We start from the raw sequence: 21,332 nt of genomic DNA on the forward strand, positions 1-21,332 counted from the left end.
GCTCCTGAGATACGGGCAATACAAACACAGTGCATTTATGTACAGACGTGTTTCCACAGCTTCTTTCTCACCTATACATTTGTTCTTTTCCCCCCTACTTCCTTCTCTTTATCCATCCTTCCCTTCACTCAGCTCACTCAGAATGGTCAACAGCAAAATATAAGGTTCTACATGAATGCAAGTGATATTCACTGTCATGTGTTGTATCATTTGAAATGTCTCAGTGCAACTGGTACAATGGTCTCAATCTTACAAGAAGCAGACTAAAAAGGAATAAAGATCCTAAGAGTTTAGAGATATGTTGCTTACTGTAGAGGGTGTGCCCTTTCCCAGTGTATTTCATGCAAATTACCAACTGTCTCCAAAAGGTGTAAACTCTCCACATCTAGGCCTTGATCAATGCAAATTCCAGTTGTTAGTTCCTGTCTCCATTTGGAGGATCTTTCTCTTGGTCTGAGTACTAAAGGAAATGTTGCAAGAAGATGAGGCGCTTCTGTAGCCAGATGAGCCCGTGGAGTGGAGTGTGTCCACACACTCCATACTATGTATTTTTCCAAAGTTAGGGATGCATCTTTTACTCTTAGATTTATCTTTGAGAATTTGATGTCTTGTATTGATTATCTCTGAAATGACTATGTAATTGGCATAATACTTTTTACCTGACTGATAATAAATTGTCACATTTCATGTACTCTGAAATGATTTACTCTAGTAGATGACGTGGCATTATTTCAAGTGTACTTAGAGTGTAAAGGGAATTTCTGTTTAGGTCAACTAAATGTTGTTCGACCAATCTAAGTTCTGTTTATTGCAGTATTACTCTAGCTAAGCGTACATGAGAAACCATGGCATGACCATACCAAAACTATTATCTGAGAAAGTAATGTTGTTTGTGTAGTGAATTTTGCTTTCGCCAACCTAGGGAGGCGAAATAGTGTAGTGATGGGTACTCGCGTCACCAATGACGTTATGATATTTGGATCACGTGTCAATTAAGGTGTGGTTATGAGTACATCACATAAGAAAGATTGGTGGGATCTCTAACTTGTAGAACCTCTTTCTGTATCATCAACACAAGGAAGACACAAGTGTAATAAAATAGATTCAATTAACAAAAGATAGACAAGAGTAATCAACAACTACTAAATGAATACCATAAATGAAATAGGAATAAAGTGCCTAAGATGCATAAAATGCAAGTGATTATGTTGGGTGTTGCAATGTCAAAACTACGGTATCTGGAAAGATAAACTGTTGCTACTCTGAAAGAACTAAGGTGAAGAACCCTATTATGCATCAAACAAATACATGAAAGATTTGCTATAAACTGCAATCAGCTACATAACATCTAATGTAAATTAGAAAAATCATATACTGATAATATCTAACAATGCAAAGGTCTTGTAACGGGGCTGACAAGACGTGAGACGTGCGGATCCATATGCAAGCTTTATTAAAGCAGAGAGGAGGTCAGAAACACAGGCAGGGTCGAACGGTGGCAAACAGGTATGTGGCGGGCAAGACACAAGAATAGTCCGAGGGCTAGCGTGGGTCAACGATTGGCGAACAGGATCACAAGGGCGAGACTAAAGGGATAACTCCAGGAAAACAGGCACAGATCAAAGACCGAGAAAACAGACAAGGCAAGACTAGGCTGGGCTAGGAAGCTAAAGAGGGCTCTGTAGAGTAGCTATCACTGGGGGCGATGAGCGCATACAATACTCAGCAGAGGGAAGGGATAAGAGTGAGTGTTAAATAGTGAGTGAGTGATATGAAACAGCTGTGTGCAATCAGTGCAATGAATGATGGGATATGTAGTCCGGGGTGATATGCAACAGTGTGTAGTGCGAGTCAATGAAAATGGAAAGGGTGACCTCTGATGGCTAGCAGACGAAAGTTCATGGACCGGATACGTAACAGGTCTCTGGAAGAGGTTTGGATAAGTAATATTTACATTCTCTGTGGTCGAATGAGTGGTGACTTCATCCACTGGTTGTGCTGGTAACAATGCAGTGGGGAAAGGGGCAGGAATCCGTTTCGACAGCCTTGAACACGAAGCGCTGGAGGATGCTGATCTCCTAGAGCACCAAAGGGTCATAGAATCTGGAACTTGGAACATCAGATGTGGCCCTGGAGTAGGTGCAGAAGGTCCTTAGCCTGGAACATGCAAGCAAAGGTACTTTGGCGTGAAGGTTTGCTCGCCGGAGCTTAACCTTGTTGCAGATGTCTGTGTGTCTTCTGCCTCTCTGGGCTAGAGACTCAGAACTTGGTTGATCCGCTTTCTCTAGGATGGATATTCAGATAATCGGATGGCTTTCCGATTTCTCTAGGATGGAGACTCAGGACGTGCTGCATCTGTTGTTGTCTCTCTGGAAAATACTCTGAATGAAGTCTGAACGTAGATTATCTCTTTCCTCGCAGGCTGGAGGCTCAGACCGTGGTCATATCTGTTGCTGCCTCGAAGCTGGAAACTCAGGACTTGGTATCTGTTATTGCCTCTTCCCTCACGGGCCAGAGGTTCAGAACGTTGGTGATGCAGTCCTTTTCTTGACAGGACTCAGACTCAGAACGGAGGTTGATCTGCTATTGCTTCACCCTTGCAGGGCTCAGACTCAGTACCGAGGTTTATCTGTTAGTGTCTTAGCCTTGCAGGCCGGAGACTCCGATCGGGTTGTTTCTGTTACTGTCTTCCTGGTAACAGGAGTCAGACTCAGAACAGTGTATCTGTTAACATCTTTTCCATTGCAGTACTCAGACTCAGGACTTGCTCTGTTAGTGTCTTTTCCCTGACAGGACTCAGACTCAGAACCGTGTGTCTGTTAACATCTTTTCCATTGCAGTACTCAGACTCAGAACGAGTGTATCTGTTACAGTCCCTTCCTTGACAGGACTGAGAATCAGAACAGAGGTGTCTTTTGGGAAGGTACCTTTATCTCTTTCCGATGAGGAGGAGATTGCAATCAGGCGCTTCTCCATTTCCAGGCTGTGATTGGTTGTTTCCATCAGAGTGGGGGGAGACGGTGTGGCCCACCCTTCTTTCCTCATGTGGAACTTATTTGCATAGTCCAAACACACATTTAGAAAAGTGTCACTAAAGCTTTACCAATGCATTATTCACTTACCAAACCACAACCAGAATACCTTTGGCAATGTTACGAACACATTAAGTCCAAACATGATGGAAGAAGACTGAAATGTCATGCATGTATTCATTTGTCCATTAACAGCTGAGTTTGTGTAAGATGTTGCACTACACGTCGCTGTCACTGAGAATCCTTATTTCTCTGAATAAGTATGAGATGTGTGTGCTGTAGTTTGCATCAGTTTAAGGTTTGAGAACATAGTTATGAATGGATTTAGATGGAACTTTGTTATCTCTCTTGGTTTCACCCACTGCTGCTGCATCCAGAGGTCCTAAGGAATTTTTATGGCGGTCACAGGCCAAAACCTTAGGAATCAGTCTGTTGGTGGGTGAAGGGCAGAAACTGCATTTTGTCCAATAGGAAGTCCTGTCCTTCCCGGGCTTTGTACCAAAGGTCTTCTTCTTGCCCTCTAAGAGGTGTCTGGCTGTTGTCCTGGCATCTTTATCTGGTGGCGTTGGACAGTTTGCTTATGTTAGTCCACCAAGATCCAATCAAAATGTAGCAAACCTTTGTCCACTATTGTGGTCAGAGAGGGGCCCCACCATAAACTGGGCGCTGGAATGTGCTGTCCACTACAGTTGGCTTATATCTATAATAGTGGTCATGACCTCTGACTAGGGATAATGTTGCTTTATTCAAGTGCATACAGATCTATGGGGACTAAATAAAAGTACTTTTAGAATGAGCAAGCATGGGGTGGCCATCTAATTACTCAATTACTTCTGTCTAGTGTCCAAGACTGTCGAGTATGTGACCGTGAGATCCGTGTAAAAAACGGCCGGTGCAAGATTCTCTGAGTGACATGAGAAACCAGATTAACGAATACAATCAGAATTTAGGAGTTAACAATTATAGTCAAATGTCAGTAGAATAACAATTACAAATGGACAAACAACCAATTGATAAATCAACCTAAATTCAATGTCATAATAAAATGGAGACCGATTAGAGTTGAACTGAAATTGAATTACATTACGCACCGAAAAGTCTGAACACACAGGAAACCTCCAGCCACCATTGGATACCTTTGTTGGGCCAATTAGGTGGACCTTACAGCATGAAAGCAACAAAGCCAAGCTCATGCCAGTAAAGCTAAGCTAATAAATGTGATGTAAATGCACACATTCTTTCCCATATAAGTAAAACCATGAGATTTTGTTATTCAATAGTTGTCTAAATATGACAGTAATGCAGATTACAATATTATTAGATTATTTATACTATGAACAGTGCTCACATTTGTGATTCAAAGCAGTTGCATCATACTTTTAATCAATAAATATATCTAAACAGATGTATTTACAATAATAAAAACGTAGCAAGCTATACAGACTGCACATAATCAGCACTTTAGGTTACTAGGTTTGCACTGAATGCAGAAAAAAAAAAATATGAAAATTACATAGGCTATTAAACATTTGACTAAACATGTTTGGTTTTCTAAAATGATTCAAAAGAATGTATTTTAACATCAGTAAGATGCCACAGGTTTTTCAACAGGTATCCAATAGAAACAACAAGGATTTTAAAATAAACCTATTAGTAACAGACCGATTTTACATCTGTAAAAAAAATACAAAAAATAAAATAAAAATAAATAGACAAATGACGGCAAGTGAAAGTAATGGTAGTCTTAGAAAAATTATTTCCATTCTTAATACAAGACCAGATTTGAAAACTCCATTTTTGCAGTGTTTGTGTTGTGGTATATACTCTTTCAGTGTGTATACACATCTATGTTGAGGGATGCACAGCTGAGGCACTAGGGGCGGTCAAGGGCTCAGTCTGTAGGGGGCGGCTCAGAATAATCTCCTGCAGCAGAACAGCATTGGTCTCTTTCCACTCCCTGAATTTACTTGCAGTGAAAGCGGAGTCAGCCAGTACCTGCTCCAAAGTCAGCAGATCTGCTTCTTTAGCCTAAATGAAACAAAGTGAATTTTTATTTAAATTAGTGGTTATCAGATATGCATAATAAAATACAGTGTATTTATAGCAAATTATTACACGGCTCTGTGCAATGCTTAATTCTGATTGGTCAGTCGTGAAATTCCAAGGTATGTTACTTCCTGATTACAACAGGTAAAAACTAATAACACAGGCTCATTCGGGTAACTGCAGTCGGCTCTATTCGCTTACTGGGAAAATGTTTTCTTCATGGAAGCTTTGCGTTTGGTTGGCTAATAAAATATTAAAACTTAAATCAATATTCTCTGTAAAAAAATGCAATTATGTCATCCTGGTATCGCGGACTCGCTCTCTCTTGACCAAACACATGAAACAACAGGCTCCACTTTGCACTGGGCTGCTGATAAGCCTGCCGGCTGGATGTACATTATCCCTTACTTATGAACACAAAATTTATTAAATTAAAGTATTCACTTTATTTTACATAATAATTACTAAATATTAAAATATTCTTTATCCGTCCAAATGTGGATTTTGTAATTGACATAGTTCTGCCACATGTCAATAACACCAAATTTCAAATATCGTATCAATTTGCAGCTATGATCAGATGCTTTCTTAACTGCTGTTTTCTCAAAGCTGTCATCTTTGTTGTGTTTATTTTGTTATAGAGAGGTAGAGTACAGCACATATTATTTGCATATTCATCTAAATGCCATTCGCAGCAGCGAGGGTGGCATCTGGATGTTCACTAACAGTAGCCTATACCACTGCAAAGGTATTTCAATCTTCTTTTTACCCTTAAGTAAAGAATGAAAAAGAACTTTGCCATGACTATATTGGGGTATTAATGACTCTTCACTGTCAACATATCTTGCAAAGTCGCAATATTAGCAATGACATTGCTCTGTCACAGAAGTGAATCACTGGCTGCATTTATTTTACGTTACGTTAGCATATGTGTACAGTCGGACACGCAGCCTTTCAAAGTATACTCCATTTGATAGTGTGCGTGAACGGGGCGCAACTGCACATTTGCAGAGGGGTATGCAAGATCAGTGTCGGCGCCCCCCTGTATTCTAGTAGCCTCTAACACTAACTCACGCAGAAAACTTTCTGCAAGTCAATGACCAAAAGCCCATTACTAGCTTGTGCATGGAAGGATACAAACTCATCAGGAGTAAAAAAAAATAGTGACAAAGGATTGAACCCCCTTCCCCCTTTTTTAATAACATAGGGAAAAAAGTGAAAAGTAAAAACAAGAAAACAAGAAAAAAAGAAAAGTGTGTCACATAACATCCCCTTTAACTCATTTTTTTTATTCATTTTTATTTTCAAACACATGTAATATTGCTCACTTTTTATATATATTATAATATAATTTATTTGCCTAAAAGTTATTAATATTCTTGCACATTTTTATATAGTAACATTTATTTTAAAGAACATCTGCATGTTTTTTTTTGTTTTTTTTTTCATTTTTACTTAAAGAGATAATTCATGGAAAATTTGCCATGCTAAATGGAAGATTTCTGCCAAGATTTCACCTGGTTGAAAAACAAATACTATTAAAATGAATGTCATGATTCCCACTATGACCACTAAATGGCAGCACAGGATCATTTATTTTCTCCTTTACCATTTCCACTCTGTAATATAGTTCTTTTCACATGTTTTGCTAATGGATTTATATTTAGACATTATAAAATCACTATTATAACATTTAAAAATCTCTTTTTTTGTCAAAGTTCAGCATTGTTTTGTATTGAAGTATGAAGTAGCAAGAGTTTTCAACTCATTGAATCTACTTGAATTACACAGATGGCCTATTTTAAATTTACAACAGCAATTTTCAGCAATAGAGCAAAAGAGATACTCAGAAATAAACTGATATTAATCACTTTGCCCTCTTAAGGCAGTGGCAGAGCCAGGATGTTTTCATAGGGGTGGCCAGGAAGGGGCCAGCAACCAGTCTGGGGTGGCACAGAATTCTTCATTATTTCAATATAGAAATGGATTTGACTATAAAGTTCTGTTTTAGTGCCTAAAACACAACTGAATACAATTAATTTGTACTTAATCGTAACTGAGATAGTTGTGAATAACATCAAGTAATACTGAGTGAATGACAATTTTTTTATTATTTTTGTATTACCTAGGCTCCAGGTATTTTAATAAAAGGGCTCACTATAGCTTTATTGCTCAGTAAGCTTGGTTCTGGGTCTTAACACCACCAAAATCTTGTTCTCCATCATTGCATAGTCCCACTCATGGATGAGACATGCAGATAACTATAGTCAACCTTCACTGAATTTTATATAATCAGTGAACTCTGAAAAAGTTATCAGTCAATGTTTAACATTCTATTAGTTGTCAAAATTAATTAATTGCAGCTTTTGTCATACCTAAATCGAGCTCTGTACAAAGGAAAATAATGTAAGAATGTAAAATGAGTTATGCATTTAAATATGGTTTCATTTTCTTTTCATTTTCATACTTTACAAATTAACGAAAAATTAGTGCATATTTTCTAGTACATTTAACTGCACTGTGCCCACATTTGGCCTACTTGTGCATTAAATTATATAAGAAAAATGACATAGCCTATCATCTTGCGCCCTATTGTGATCTTGAATTGCAGAATATTTCAGTAGGCTGCATGCATTTGAGAGACGTTCTTAAATGTAATGCACATACATGCATGGACAGTTTTGCAGCTTTAATCGCCATTTTGGTAATTTCGTGACTTAACTGACGATGTATGCTCACAGTTTCTATTGCAGTTTATTTATGATGAGCGTGCGCCCTATTCGCATACAGTCGAAGAGAGTGCACCGTCAGCACAGTAAAACGGCTGACAGGACAGGAAAGTCTTTTACTGACATATAACAATATCTCATCAGACCGCAGTTCACTGTTGTTGAACTGAAGCTCATTTGGCACCTGTAGCCTACCTTTTCCGTGCTTGTTTGACTCGCGCGCTGAGGGCAAGCTGAAGTGCGCATCTGAAAAGTTTCCAGTTTGTTGTGGTCGCAAAGAGATACGGCCGTTCCACGTCTTAATAAGTTTTTAATAAATAAATTTTTTAACTCATTAAAATGCTAAAAACTGATAAATAAAAATGTTGCATTAATTATTTTTAATAACTAAGCTTTTGATTATTTATAACGTTTTATTAAAGAAGATTTTCACAGAATGATTTTGGCAAAATCTATGCCAAACCCTATGCACTGCATATACTGCAAACCCCTTTTTGTGCCACTGTGCGTGAATGCAGGTGGTCGACACATGCACTCTAGAAAGCTTTATCTTTGTTCAGCGTTTGCTCTATTTTTCTCCAGAAGTTATGACAGATAAAAATGGCTTTGTACTCTTTTAAACTAGTTGCTGCTATCTCATAACCCTCTCACACAAGCGCTTGTCAATGTGGCCGTCTGTTGTTGTTGTAGTCTCCTCTATTTTGTTGTTGTTCCATCTCTTTAGTATCATTTTCTACTGTGAAAGAATGGCCTGGGTCAGTGTTGCCACCTTGTGAGACAACTGATTAGTGCAAAACCAAGGCAATGCTCATGTGCGAATTGCGTGTCCCCTGGCATAAAAAACAAAGCTTTTATTCAAATTATGAATGGATTATATAGCATCGAAAGTGTGCAAAACTTGCTCTCTTTGTAATCACTGGCCATCAGTAGATATGTCTGTGATTGGCTACATTGCTCAAGACTGCAAGAACATGTGGTAAATAGAAACCTTTGATGCTTTCCAGAGTTCAAACACTAATACTCACTGAAGCATTAGCCAGATCTGTTTTGCCAATATGCCATTATTACAGCTTCAGCTGATGGTGCTCTTGCTTTTTTTGAGGGTGCTCCACACATGCTAGCATGACAAAACTTTTTATTTTACTAGTTGCCATATCAACACTATATATAGAGAAAAAATGTTGCTATACCACTAACAAAGAAAAAAAAAATACCACAAATGGAATATTAGAATGTATCCTGTGTACTCATTCCTTTAATGCACATTATAAGTGAACCACAGTATGAGCACCTCCCAAGCAGGGCTATTGCTAGTAGAGAGAAAGGTGGTGATGATTATAGGGGCCCACAGCCGTGTGGGGGTCCTCAGCAATTTCAACCGACTGCCCGAGGCCAGAATGAAAGATGCTCAGGGCAGTTGATGGGCCACTGCTGCACATCGTCATGAAACCTTATCATTTCCATGTGTTTTTAAGCCTTGCCAGTTTAAACATTAAAGATATTTTAAAGCATTCAAGCACAAGAAGACACAAAATAACTTAACTGAGTACTCAAATTGACCCTATCTTCTTGTGCTTGAATGTACAAATACACCGTGTCAATTTAATTATCAAGCACAAAAAGACGTGAAAGAACTTAATTCAGCACCCGTGCGCTGTGTTCTGTGCACGCAGAGAGACGTGTCTCACAGCCCGTGAACATGGAATTGAATTTTGTGACTCCTAGTGCTTGAATGGACAAATACATACAACATTATGTCAAAAATACCCGTCTTGGCAAGTGTTCTCTAAAAACTGTTGGTAATGTCTTAGGTGAACGTGAACAGTTGAGGAAGAAATCAGGGGCCTCATTTATAAAATGTGCGCACACTCAGATTTGATCTTAGAGTGTGCATATGCTTAAATCCATGCCAATGCTCATATTTGTAAAAACTGGCTTTGACGTGGAAAAGTGCTTAGCGTCACGTCAGGGTCTGAGCAGACATACGCACTTTTTCTTGTTCGAGTACTGCTCGAGTATTGCAGCTGGCTGTTCTAAATTAAAGAATTTGGATGATGACTGGTGATCTTTTACATGTTAATGACATTAATTAGGAGTCGTTTACAAAGCAGAGAGCTGAAACCATTAATTTGTGTGCAAGTTCAAGATCATTTGCAAATCATAGTTTTCACATCTGAAAGAGTCGTGCGTTTTCTGTGCGTACGTTCATTTTATGAATCACCCGTACGCATATTTGAGAAATGATCCTAAGATCAATTTTAAGATGGTTTCTGCGCAACATTTTATAAATGAGGCCCCAGATGTGTATCATTATATTGGATCCATGCATTGTGTCTTAAATTGAAAGAGAGAAAAAGAGAAAAAAAGAGAGAAAATCACTCAATGCTCTTGACTGAATTACTTTTATATTTTTAAAGGGGTCATATGATGCCCATTTTCCACAAGTTGATATGATTCTTTAGGGTCTTAATGAAAAGTCTGTAACATAGTTTAGTTCAAATTTCTCAATGGTAGTGTAAAGAAAACCTTTTTTACCCTGTCAAAAACAGCTCTTTTCAGAGCATGCAGATTTGTAGCATTTTCCTTGAAATGTTAATGAGCTCTACTGACCCCGCACTTTTCCTCCGAGCAGTCTCAGAGAGACTGTTTACTTTAGCTGCATTCATCGTGAAACTTGCTAATTAGCACATTATTAGGAAAGGCGATTTGCAAAGATTCGTTAAAAAAACCTTACACTCACTGTCAAAAACAGCTCTTTTCAGCGCATGCAGATTTGTAGCATTTTCCTTGAAATGTTAATGAGCTCTACTGACCCCGCACTTTTCCTCCGAGCAGTCTCAGAGAGACTGTTTACTTTAGCTGCATTCATCGTGAAACTTGCTAATTAGCACATTATTAGGAAAGGCGATTTGCAAAGATTCGTTAAAAAAACCTTACACTCACTTCTTCTGTAGGTGAAGCTGGATCACGAATGATTCGCGCAAATTTATGTATATCGGGGGCGCATTCCCTTCAAAAACAAACATAATCCACTGCGTCTTCAGCGGCTCAGATGTCGGGAGTAAACGACGTCCAGTCTGTGCTGAAACGCTACTGTCAATCAAACTATCATGGGAGGGGCCTGTCTGTGTGACGTCACACAGACAGGCATCTCAGATCGGCTCGATTTGAGAAAGGGGTAAAGATTTTAGTAGATTAACCAAAAACCACTGGGTGGATTTTTACCATTTTAGGGTGGTTGTGTACACACACTGCCAACACACATTTCAGTTCAAACAACTTGTAAAAGTGCATGTAGCATCCTATGCCATACCAGCATGGCGCCGCAAATGGCAGTAAGGATGCTGAGCTCCGCGATTTTTCTATTGTTTTTGTTTGTTTGTTCTGTGTTTTGTCATTCTTCTTCTATAAGTTTTACCAGAGACGAACTCCTTAACATTAAGCAGCACATCCCAGACAACATTTTTCCGGTTTTTGATTATTCGGACGTTTTGTTGGACATTCTAGTCGGAGGTACAGCTGTGTTGTTCAAACGCGCAAATTCCTTGTGTGTGTAAACATACTTGGTAATAAAGCTCTTCTGATTCTGATTCTGATTCTGATGACCTCTTTAACAAGAATTAATCTATGTACCTGAACACCTCCAAACTTGAAAAAAATTAAATCATTGTTTAATTTGTATCTATGTTGTATTTATTTATTTGTGCTGTTTACACAATTTCAAACAGGGCCCACGGGTACAACCTGCACTTGGGCCCTGCAAACCCCTGTTATGTCCCTGCTCCCAAGATATTAAAGAGACCTTAATAAATTTGAATCTTTAGCATACAGCCACTTTTTCTTGCGTACCGGCACTTCTCACATGTTGCGTCACTGTCCATGAGCAGCAAAACCATCAGTACTAACAAGCAATCTGAAAATATTTAACACAAAAAAAATGTAGTTATTCTTTTTTTTTTCATTGTAGAAATTTCAAATGTGACAATGACAGACATCCCACGCTTCTCCTGCATATTGTTAGCAGCTCTCTGTTGCACGCAAATTATATACAACATCCCGGAAATCAAGCAAGCAAGAGAGAGAAGCCCTCGTTTCCAGCTTGTAAACATGCATTTTGAATGCGTCTCCTCTGACCACTTTCGTCACACTCTACATCAGTTTCACGGGAGTGCTAAGTGCAGTGCACAAATTATATTGCATGAACCAACCCAGGTAACACAGCTTATGAGCAAACAACAGAAGAATTGAAAATTATTAAATTAAATTTAAATTAGCTGTGATTTAAATTGAAATTAGCTATCAGTTATGGAGCTACTCTTTTTTTTACATTTTTACAAGATGTGGCTATTATTATATTATATTGTATTGTATTGTATTGTATTATATGATAAAATAATGTGTTTTTTGAACCTTAAACTGCATAAACACATTTCATTACACCAAATACACAAAATAATGTTCTTTTTAGCAGCATCATATGACCCCTTTAAGCACCGGTGATATCTTAATGTAAACTGTGGAGAATTAACAAAACAACAGAATAGTCATGACATTAAGCCTCTTGTGTAAGAAACAAGACATCCAAATAACTTGAGTGGTATTGTCATTATTTAGCTGGTAGGTATTGAACACAGAAAGTGTGGCAACTCTAGTGGGTATATTTTTAAATCAGCAGTACTTGTAAGTGCATTTGGTTTTCACGTTATGGTAAATAGATAAATACTGAGAGACAAAATGTTTTCATAAGTTAGAAAAGGTTCATCTGAAAGGTTCATCTGAACGTCTAACCTTTAGAGTGCTGTTGAGGGTTCTGATGAGATGTATCTTCTCATTGAGTGTCTGGTTTTTGCAACGCTTTATAAAGGAGGCTCGTAATTCCCATTTTGAAGAAGGCTTCCGCTCACCCGTTGGAGACAAACTTGCTCTTTTCAAATATAAGTACAACCTTTCCATCTCATCATCAGTTCCTTCCTGTCCGTCTAGAACTATTAAAACAATTATAAATTTTATAGCAAGACTTACGTTTAACCTAAGCAATCAAACTTTTAAAACATTTGTTTTTAATCATTGATAGACCTATAACAAACAATTCTAATATGCTTCAAATTGATCAGCAGTCATGCTGAACAATGTAATTACCTAGCATAAATCTGATGTTAAAATGATCCCCAGCTTGCTTACTTTCAGATCTGGTGTCATTTGAGATCAGCTGCGTTTCTGGTTCCTCTGGTTCTGCGGATATTGCCATAGGTGATGTGCTAGATGAGCATCCAAGGGGGTCTTGAGATGGAGCTGTGGCTTCACTATGTTGTGAGGTTTCCTTTATTGTGGTGCTCACTGTATGGACCACAGCAGAGCAGACCACTGTTTCACCACCAGTAGGGTTTGCCTGGGAGACAAGGTCCAGCCAAGACCGTCTATGCTTTGCCAGAGAAGAGACAGAGCTGTGGGAAGTCATTGTACTGACGGGGGAGGAGAGGGTTCCAGTGGCTTCACTAGGAACAGGGGACGAATATGGAGGAGGAAGGCTTCCCTAAATGGGGAAGATACCGCATAGTAAGGGCGTGATAATGGCATACTCTAATATAATATACGTCTGATGCAAATGTTTACAACATTTCAAACATACACTGAACAAAATTATAAACGCAACACCTTGTTTTTGCCCCCATTTTTCATGAGCTGAACTCAAATATCTAAAGTTCTTCTAGTTCAGGGGTTCTCAACTTTCCTGCAGATTTTAGTTCCAAACCTAATCAAACACACCTGAACAAGCTAATCAAGACATTCAGGATAACTAGAAAGTTACAGGCAGGTGATCAAGGTTGGAGCTAGATTCTGTAGGAAAGTGGATCTTGAGGGCCAGAGCTAAGAGCTCCAGTTATAGATCATAGTGGCTTTGTTTTATAAAGCCCCCTTTTTATTCTCAAATTAACCATTAACCTCATTGTTAGCTACCATACACTATGAAATAACAGACCACTAGTAGGAATGACTATACCACTGTTTACTAAACATGTTCTCAAAATGATGTTGTGAGCACAGAAAATGTAAGGGAGTCAGTTCAGTGATTAGAAAACAGTTGTCTCTCACTTTCATAATCAATCTGTATGTGAACAATCATATTCATGCATTTTCTCTGATAGGATATCTATCTGATCGTGAAAAGACCAGGTGTAAATGCCCTCTGAAAAGAGTTCGAGATGGATTTAAATCCAATTGCTCAAACCACTCCATGAGGTGGTCTGGGACGCATTCCAGATGAAGCTGGACAAAGTTTAAATGCATCTGAAGCCGTGCTCTCTCTTTTTGCGGTCTTTGAACTTGAAATTATCTGATGATGAATACAATGCAGCTCATATCTGTTGCTTTCTTTGATGTGAACTCCATTAAATTTGCATATAGCATGGGATTTTAAAATTTAATTTATATCCGTTTGGTGGAGACACATTTATGTGGCCAAGTGTAAATGGAACCCGGTGTAAACAGGCCCTAAGACACAACTGGCAACCATCTTCTGCTGCTGTGTGAATGCAGCCAATATAAAAACAGAAACTTGAGGTTTGCAAATGGCATGAGGGCAAGGCCATGTACACTGTGCATCTGTGAACTTGCCTGGTGTGCAGTGGCTGATGGACCATTGAGACTTGCTACAGCTTGGGTGTGGTGCTCAGAGTATGGCGGTGGTGGTGTGTCAGTGGACTCCTCATGATCACTGGCCTCACTGTAGCATTCTGTTCAGTAGAAACATAAAGATGCAAAAAATAAATGTAAAAAGATGAATATTGTAAAGAATTCTTCTAACACTAGTACACTAACTCACACAACTTACCAGCTGTATGAACCTCTGTGGGTTCATACTGAATAGATGCCAAACCAAGTTTATTCAACCATCTGAAATCACAAAACATCAGAACGTTACCAACAATTACAAATAGGACTGTCCAAATGAATGTGTTTATACACTCGGTTACTGTCTAGCACCATTCTTTATAAATTAAATTTATTTAATTAATTTTAAGTTTCCATCTACTATCTTTAGTCACATGCCTTCTCTAAAGAAACCACAAAGATATGTCAGACAATTTGATTTCCCATATTTCATTCATAGCTGTCATAACTATTGTAGTAAGGACACTCACAGCACCTTTCATTATAATAAAAAATCAAGTATTAAATATCAACCAAAGAAACACACACTCACAAAAAAAGTTAATATTTTGTCATTTGTACAAACAAGAATGAGAAGGGCATACGAACAATAGTGCCTCAGTGACCCTGGAATATGTTTTGACCAGAGCTTTGGCTCCTAGTATGGTCTCCCTCTGCAAATTTGTCCCAGGCAAGAGACCAGACAAGAGGCCATCCCTCTCCTGTATTTGAATGGTGCCCAGTTGGGCTTGAAAGAATAACATGGGATCTTGTAGGACAACCTTCAAGGTGAAGCTTAGGAAACTGGTGCAATGTACAATGCACAACATACAGCAGACAGAGAGGGGGCCCACTCACACAGGATACTGCGATTGGACTCTGTCCTTCTCTGGAGTCACCCAGAGTGAGAGACAAATGAGCGACTTGACTTGGAGTTTTGGAGTTTAGCCCGGTTGAGGGTTGGCTCAGTGTGATTTTGTGTCACACATGGGAAGACGCTGACTCTAATTGTGTTCTGTGCTTATGCACTGAACCACATTTCAGAGTATTTGGCCTTCGTAGAGACCCTGGGTGGCTCTCTGGAAGGTGCTGTCAACTGATCACCACCTGTCAGGTTGACTGACAGACATGGGAAACACATTTTGCGAGTGAACAGGGAATGATGGCAGAGGACCTTGTCTGGCAAATATTTAACTTCCACCTCTGAAGGAGCTATTGCTTCATTCCGAAGGAGACTGTAGACATGGAATCGGAGTGGGAAGTGTCCAAAACATCCATTGCAGAAGAGGCTGCTTCAAGCTGTACCTGGAAGGTTACTTTTGAATGTCACAATGGCATTATACTGAAGGCACTGAATGTGGTCGGGCCATCTTGGCAGACACACCTGTTTGAAAATGAGGGACAGTGCATGGCGATTGGCAGACAGGTGTTTTGGTTCCCATATTTAAAAAATGGGACTAGAGGGTGTGTTCTATTTAACAAGGAATCACACTTCTCATCCTACCCTATCTGGCAAAGCTTATGCCAGAATTCTGGAAAGGAGAATCCATCCATTTGGAACAATGTGGACATTCGAGACTTACTGAAATGGCTTGAAAACTAGTGTGAAGCAGTGGGGATGAGGATCAGCACCTCCAAATCTGAGGACCGGACCGCCAGGGTGAAGCAGGAGCTGAGCCCAAATGCAAAGCTTTCAATTTACCAGGTGATTTATGTTTCGACCCTCACATATGGTCATGAACTTTGGGTAATGACCAATAGAACGAGATAGTGGGTAGAAGTGACTGAAATTTGATTTCTCCAAAGGGTGTCTGGGCTAACCTTAAAGGGATAGTTCACCCAAAAATGTAAAATCTGTCATTAATTACTCACCCTCAAGTCGTTCCAAACCCGTAAGACCTTCGTTCATCTTCGGAACACAAATTAAGATATTTTTGATGCATTCCGAGAGCTCTTTGACCCTCACAGCAAGGGTACTACCACGATCAAGGTCCAGAAACGTAGTAAGGACGTCAGTAGTTCAACCGTAATTTTACGAAGCTTTTTGTGTGCAAAGAAAAAAAAACTTTGTTCAACAATTCTTCTCCTCCTCATCCAGTCTGCTGTGGCTTGCCTCCATTTTGGGGAGTATCACGACGCATGCGCGCACTTCCGCTTCATGTAAACAACAAGAATTGTTGAACAAAGTTGTTATTTTTGTTTTCTTTGCGCACAAAAAGTATTCTCGTAGCTTCGTAAAATTACGGTTGAACTACTGATGTCACATGGACTATTTTACTGATGTCCTTACTACGTTTCTGGACCTTGATCTTGATAGTACCCTTGCTGTCTATGGGAGGGTCAGAGAGCTCTCGGAATGCATCAAAAATATCTTAATTTGTGTTCTGAAGATAAACGAAGGTCTTACGGATTTGGAATGACTTGAGGGTGAGTAATTAATGACAGAATTTTCATTTTTGGGTGAACTATCCCTTTAAGAGATAGAGTGAAAAGCTATGACATCAGAAGAGACTGTGAGAAGAGGCACTTACATCACATCACATAATTGTGAGACGTCCACACAAATGGCCAAATCCAATAATTACACATTTGATTGCTTTGTTTTGTTTTTCTTAAAAAAGGAACTGAATGTGTTAATCTATTTCAACAGTTTATACAAACCACTACTTTGACTACTGTAAATACAATTTTGAATGTTACTAAACAGAATATATGTTTTTGTTTTATTTTGTCAGAATGAGACGTCAGTGGGCTTACAAGTTCATGTCCTCATTGTTGTCTGCTGCAAAGTAAAACATCATGACTTTGGGATGGCAAGCTTTGATCGCACTGTAAGAAACAAAAAGAATGTGAAGGGTTGTTCAGTTGAAAAATATTTGAAATTATCATAATGAGGACTATATTCTACTTAATTTGGAAAAACAACAACAACAACTTTGTACTTTGTAAAAACAGAATTAACAGGAATTTAAATGACACTTACTATTTCTTCTTACATTCCGTAGCCCTGTCAATTACAAAATCCGTCAAATTTATAAAGCCTTCTGCTTTTTCAGCCTGGGGAAACACAAAAACACAAAACCAAAGTAGTCATACATACCATGTATGTGTGTATTATATATATACCTTCAATACTAGAGAAAACTGTAGCGTGAAATAAGGAAGATGGAATTCAGATGACTCACCACTTGATTTGGGTACCAGTACAGAGAGGTTTTCTTTAGCACGAACCAATACTTTTTCCACTTAATACCCAGAAATCCCTTCCCCTCTTTCTTCCTATAAAGCCAGCCCTGATGGTCCACTGGCTTCAGATCTTTCACTGAAACTCTCCTTCTGCTCATTCTTGGACTTCCTGTTAGAACAAATATTTAAATACCACAATAAAACAGAAATGATGACACAGGAAAAATACTTCTCATTTGACTACATCTCAAGTTGTTTGTGCAATGTGATACTAACCTCCACAATTCTTCTTCTTTGACTTCTGTCTGAGGGACACCTGAAGACAAATACATAAAATATGATATTATCATGACCACACCACATCTCGCTATTATGATTTCAAACTTTCACAATGCCGACAAGAATATTTCATGTAGATACACAAGAATTACCGGATTGTACTCATCAGAAGTCATACGAGGAGCAAGAGAAATGGGAAAGGAGGCCTGGTAAGAGACCAAAACAGACACAATCAAAGTGATTATTAGGGTCAGTTTCAGTTAGGTCCCTTTATTTTACAGTGCTGTTCTACATGTGCATACTATGGACTTATTACCAGTTATTGTAATTAACCTTGAACCTAATCCCTAATCCCTAATCCTTACCTCAAGGTCACTATTAAACCAAAAGGCACATTGCAAGGACCTCTTATCTCCAGCAAGTTGTCATTCACATGAGATCACAGCAATAGCAAACGACAATGATAACATTTTCCAGTTAATTCCCGATGGACAAAATCAAGTCCTTCCCCAAATTGTTTGCTAATTCGAGAAGCTGTTTCTCTCAGACATATGTCACAACAGGGAGGAAAAAGGCAAAAACTATTTTTGTTACATGCTGACTTTAACATGTCCAAGTAGTTACTCAGTACTATTTAGTGGGTAAGTACGCTGTAAAGTAAGTCCGCATTCTGTGAAATGTAGTGCAATTGGGCCACTGCTAAAATTTGATATACATATATTGATGTACATTCAGAAATCACACTGCTCAAAAAATGTAAGGGTTAGTTCACCCAAAAATAAAAATTCCATGCTTAATTACTCACCCTAATGTCGTTCCAAACCCATAAGACCTTCGTTCATCTTCGGAAGATGAAGATATTTTTGATGAAATCCGAGAGCTTTCTGACCCTGCATAGACAGTAAGGGTCCTACCACATTCATGGCCCAGAAAGGTACCAAGAACATAACCAAAATAGTCCATGTGACATCAGTGGTTCAACTGCCAATCCTTTTTGTGCGCAAAAATAAATAAATAAATAAATAATGACTTTATTTAACAATTCTTCTCCCCAGAGTTACCATCTGCTGGCATTATAGAGAGTACCATGACGCATGCATGTGGTGCTGCTGACGTAGAAAATACATGCGCTGCACCTTGTTTACAGTTGTGGCTAGAAGGGATACAGCTGCAGCCGGAAATTAACAATAAATTATATTTTCCACCTATTTCCACCTAAACCGGGCTAAACTATTTTCCCCCCATTTAACCTTTACACCTACCCCAACCCTAAACCTAACCCTTACAATAATGCAAAAACAAGAATTATTGTTGTATAGTGTGACAAAAAAATACGCTATATTGATGTGCGCATGCCTAGTAGCCACAGCTGTACCCTTCTAGTCTTAACCCTTGTTTACGAGCAGAGGAAAGCACACGCATGCATCGTGGTACTCTCGATAATGACAGAAGACAGTAACTCGGGGGAGAAGAATTGTTGATTAAAATAATTTTAGTTTTTTTGTTTTTTGTCAACAAAAAGTATTCTCATAGCTTCATAAAATTACGATTGAACCACTGATGTCACATGGACTATTTTGGCGATGTTCTTGGTACCTTTCTGGGCCGTGATCGTGTAAGGACCCTTGCTGTCTATGGAGGGTCAGAAAGCTCTCGGATTTCATCAAAAATATCTTAATTTGTCTTCCGAAGATGAATGATGGTCTTACGAGTTTGGAACGACATGAGGGTGAGTAATTAATGACAGAATTTTAATTTTTGGGTGAACTATACCTTTAAGGGAACACTTAAATCACACATTGGCTCTCGATGGATGAAATATTCAAGCTGAAAATCTTTAGTCATATACATGGTGTAATTTGTTGAGAATAAAATGATGTGACAATGATTAATGGAAACCAAAACCACCAACCCTCTGAGGGCTGGATTAAAAAAAAAACAGATTCAAGCAATTCATAATACAAGTCAGTAGTGTGTATGGCCTCCATGTGCCTATATGCAAAATGTCTGGGCATGCTCCTGATAAAATGGTGGATGGTGTCTCCTGAACATGAGAGCTAGGCAATGTCATCAATTCCTTTGTCATCCAGAAAATGTGTACACACTGTGGCCATATGAGGCCGGGTATTGTCATGCACCAGGAGGAACCCAGGGCCTAGGCTTCATGTATCTTCATCAAGTAAAGGCTTCCTTCTGGTCATTCTGCCATAAAGTCCAGTTCTGTGGACTGTTGCACTGATGACTGTCTTTCTGCAATCATCGGTTCTTCGTCACCTCTCTTGCCAAGGCCCTTCTCTCCCAGTTGCTCAGCCAGGCGAGCAACTCTAGGAGGGTCCTGGTTGTTCCAAACTAATTCCATTTAAGAAATATGGAGGCAATTGTGCTCTTGGGAACCGTTAATGCAGCAGATCTTTTGTAGCCTTCCTCAGATCAACACAGTCCAGTCTCTGAGCTTTGCAGGCAGTTCCTTTGGTTTTTGATCTAATATGTACTTTTAGCTGTTAGACCATAGGGTGTGTGTCTTTCCAATTAATGTCAAATCAGTTAAATTTGCCAGAGGGACTCCAGTCAAAGAGTAGAAACATCTCAAAGGTGATCCAGAGCTAAATTCCTAATCAGCCTTGGAGTTAAGAACTGGAGAATTGCACTATAGTGTATGTCAGCAATAAGCTGAACATAATCATTAAAACAAAAACATTACACTGGCATGGAATAGAAAACTCTTCAGAATGCCACAACCATACATATATATCCCTGCTTTATTAATCTGAGAGAAAAAAATGTATTCACAACAGAGGAACCAAGAAAAAGAGTAGAAGAGTTCACTGACCTAACGTGCATTGAAACTGAGGATGGAAAAGACACAAGCTAAACGAAACCTATTGCTCAATTTCCTCAAACTGCTCATGTTCCTCTTTCAGGTATAACAGAATGGCAGAAACATTGAAAAGAATATATTCTACAATGCAATGTAGACTTTTTTACGCCTGATATTTAAAAATCGTTGCCATAAAACGTGTGAAATGCCATACCTTTTCAACTGATAAACCATTAGCCATCATAATACAAGCTACAATCTATACTGCACTGTTTTATAAGTGACATGACAAATATGACTTAGGTGTCAAAATCTGCTGTCTATTTATGAAAAAATAAAAACATTTAGAATTCAATTTGTTTAGATGATTACTTAGAAGAGACATTTTTAAGCTCTTCAGCCTGCATTTGATAACACTGTTCCATTACAGTACCTGTATATAATAATATATAAAAACATGATCTGTTTTACCTGTTCACCAGACTTGACCAGGTGGAGCGTCTGACCATCTGTTTTTATACTCTGAAAAGGCATGTAACTGTCCTCATACCACACTTAAAATTAAGTGGTCAAGCCCACAGCCAAATCATT

General features: G+C 38.8%; 1 protein-coding gene across 1 annotated transcript in view; it reads right to left on the bottom strand.

The window, feature by feature from the left end:
• Nucleotides 1–4,827: 4,827 nt before the first annotated feature.
• LOC107679657 (connector enhancer of kinase suppressor of ras 3-like) overlaps nucleotides 4,828–21,332 on the bottom strand; it is a 66,107-nt gene continuing 49,602 nt past the window's right edge. The window contains exons 16-25 of the mRNA XM_016475276.1: nucleotides 18,076–18,129; nucleotides 17,921–17,960; nucleotides 17,644–17,813; nucleotides 17,442–17,515; nucleotides 17,216–17,287; nucleotides 14,640–14,701; nucleotides 14,423–14,541; nucleotides 12,989–13,340; nucleotides 12,596–12,792; nucleotides 4,828–5,060 (exon numbers count right to left, since the gene is read on the bottom strand). Of these exons, the coding sequence (XP_016330762.1) occupies nucleotides 4,878–5,060; nucleotides 12,596–12,792; nucleotides 12,989–13,340; nucleotides 14,423–14,541; nucleotides 14,640–14,701; nucleotides 17,216–17,287; nucleotides 17,442–17,515; nucleotides 17,644–17,813; nucleotides 17,921–17,960; nucleotides 18,076–18,129 (1,323 nt within the window). The 3' untranslated portion in view covers nucleotides 4,828–4,877. The remainder of the gene's footprint in view (nucleotides 5,061–12,595; nucleotides 12,793–12,988; nucleotides 13,341–14,422; nucleotides 14,542–14,639; nucleotides 14,702–17,215; nucleotides 17,288–17,441; nucleotides 17,516–17,643; nucleotides 17,814–17,920; nucleotides 17,961–18,075; nucleotides 18,130–21,332) is intronic.

The sequence above is a fragment of the Sinocyclocheilus anshuiensis genome, unplaced genomic scaffold (assembly GCF_001515605.1).
Source record: "Sinocyclocheilus anshuiensis isolate Anshui unplaced genomic scaffold, SAMN03320099.WGS_v1.1 scaffold744, whole genome shotgun sequence".
NCBI lineage: Eukaryota > Metazoa > Chordata > Actinopteri > Cypriniformes > Cyprinidae > Sinocyclocheilus > Sinocyclocheilus anshuiensis.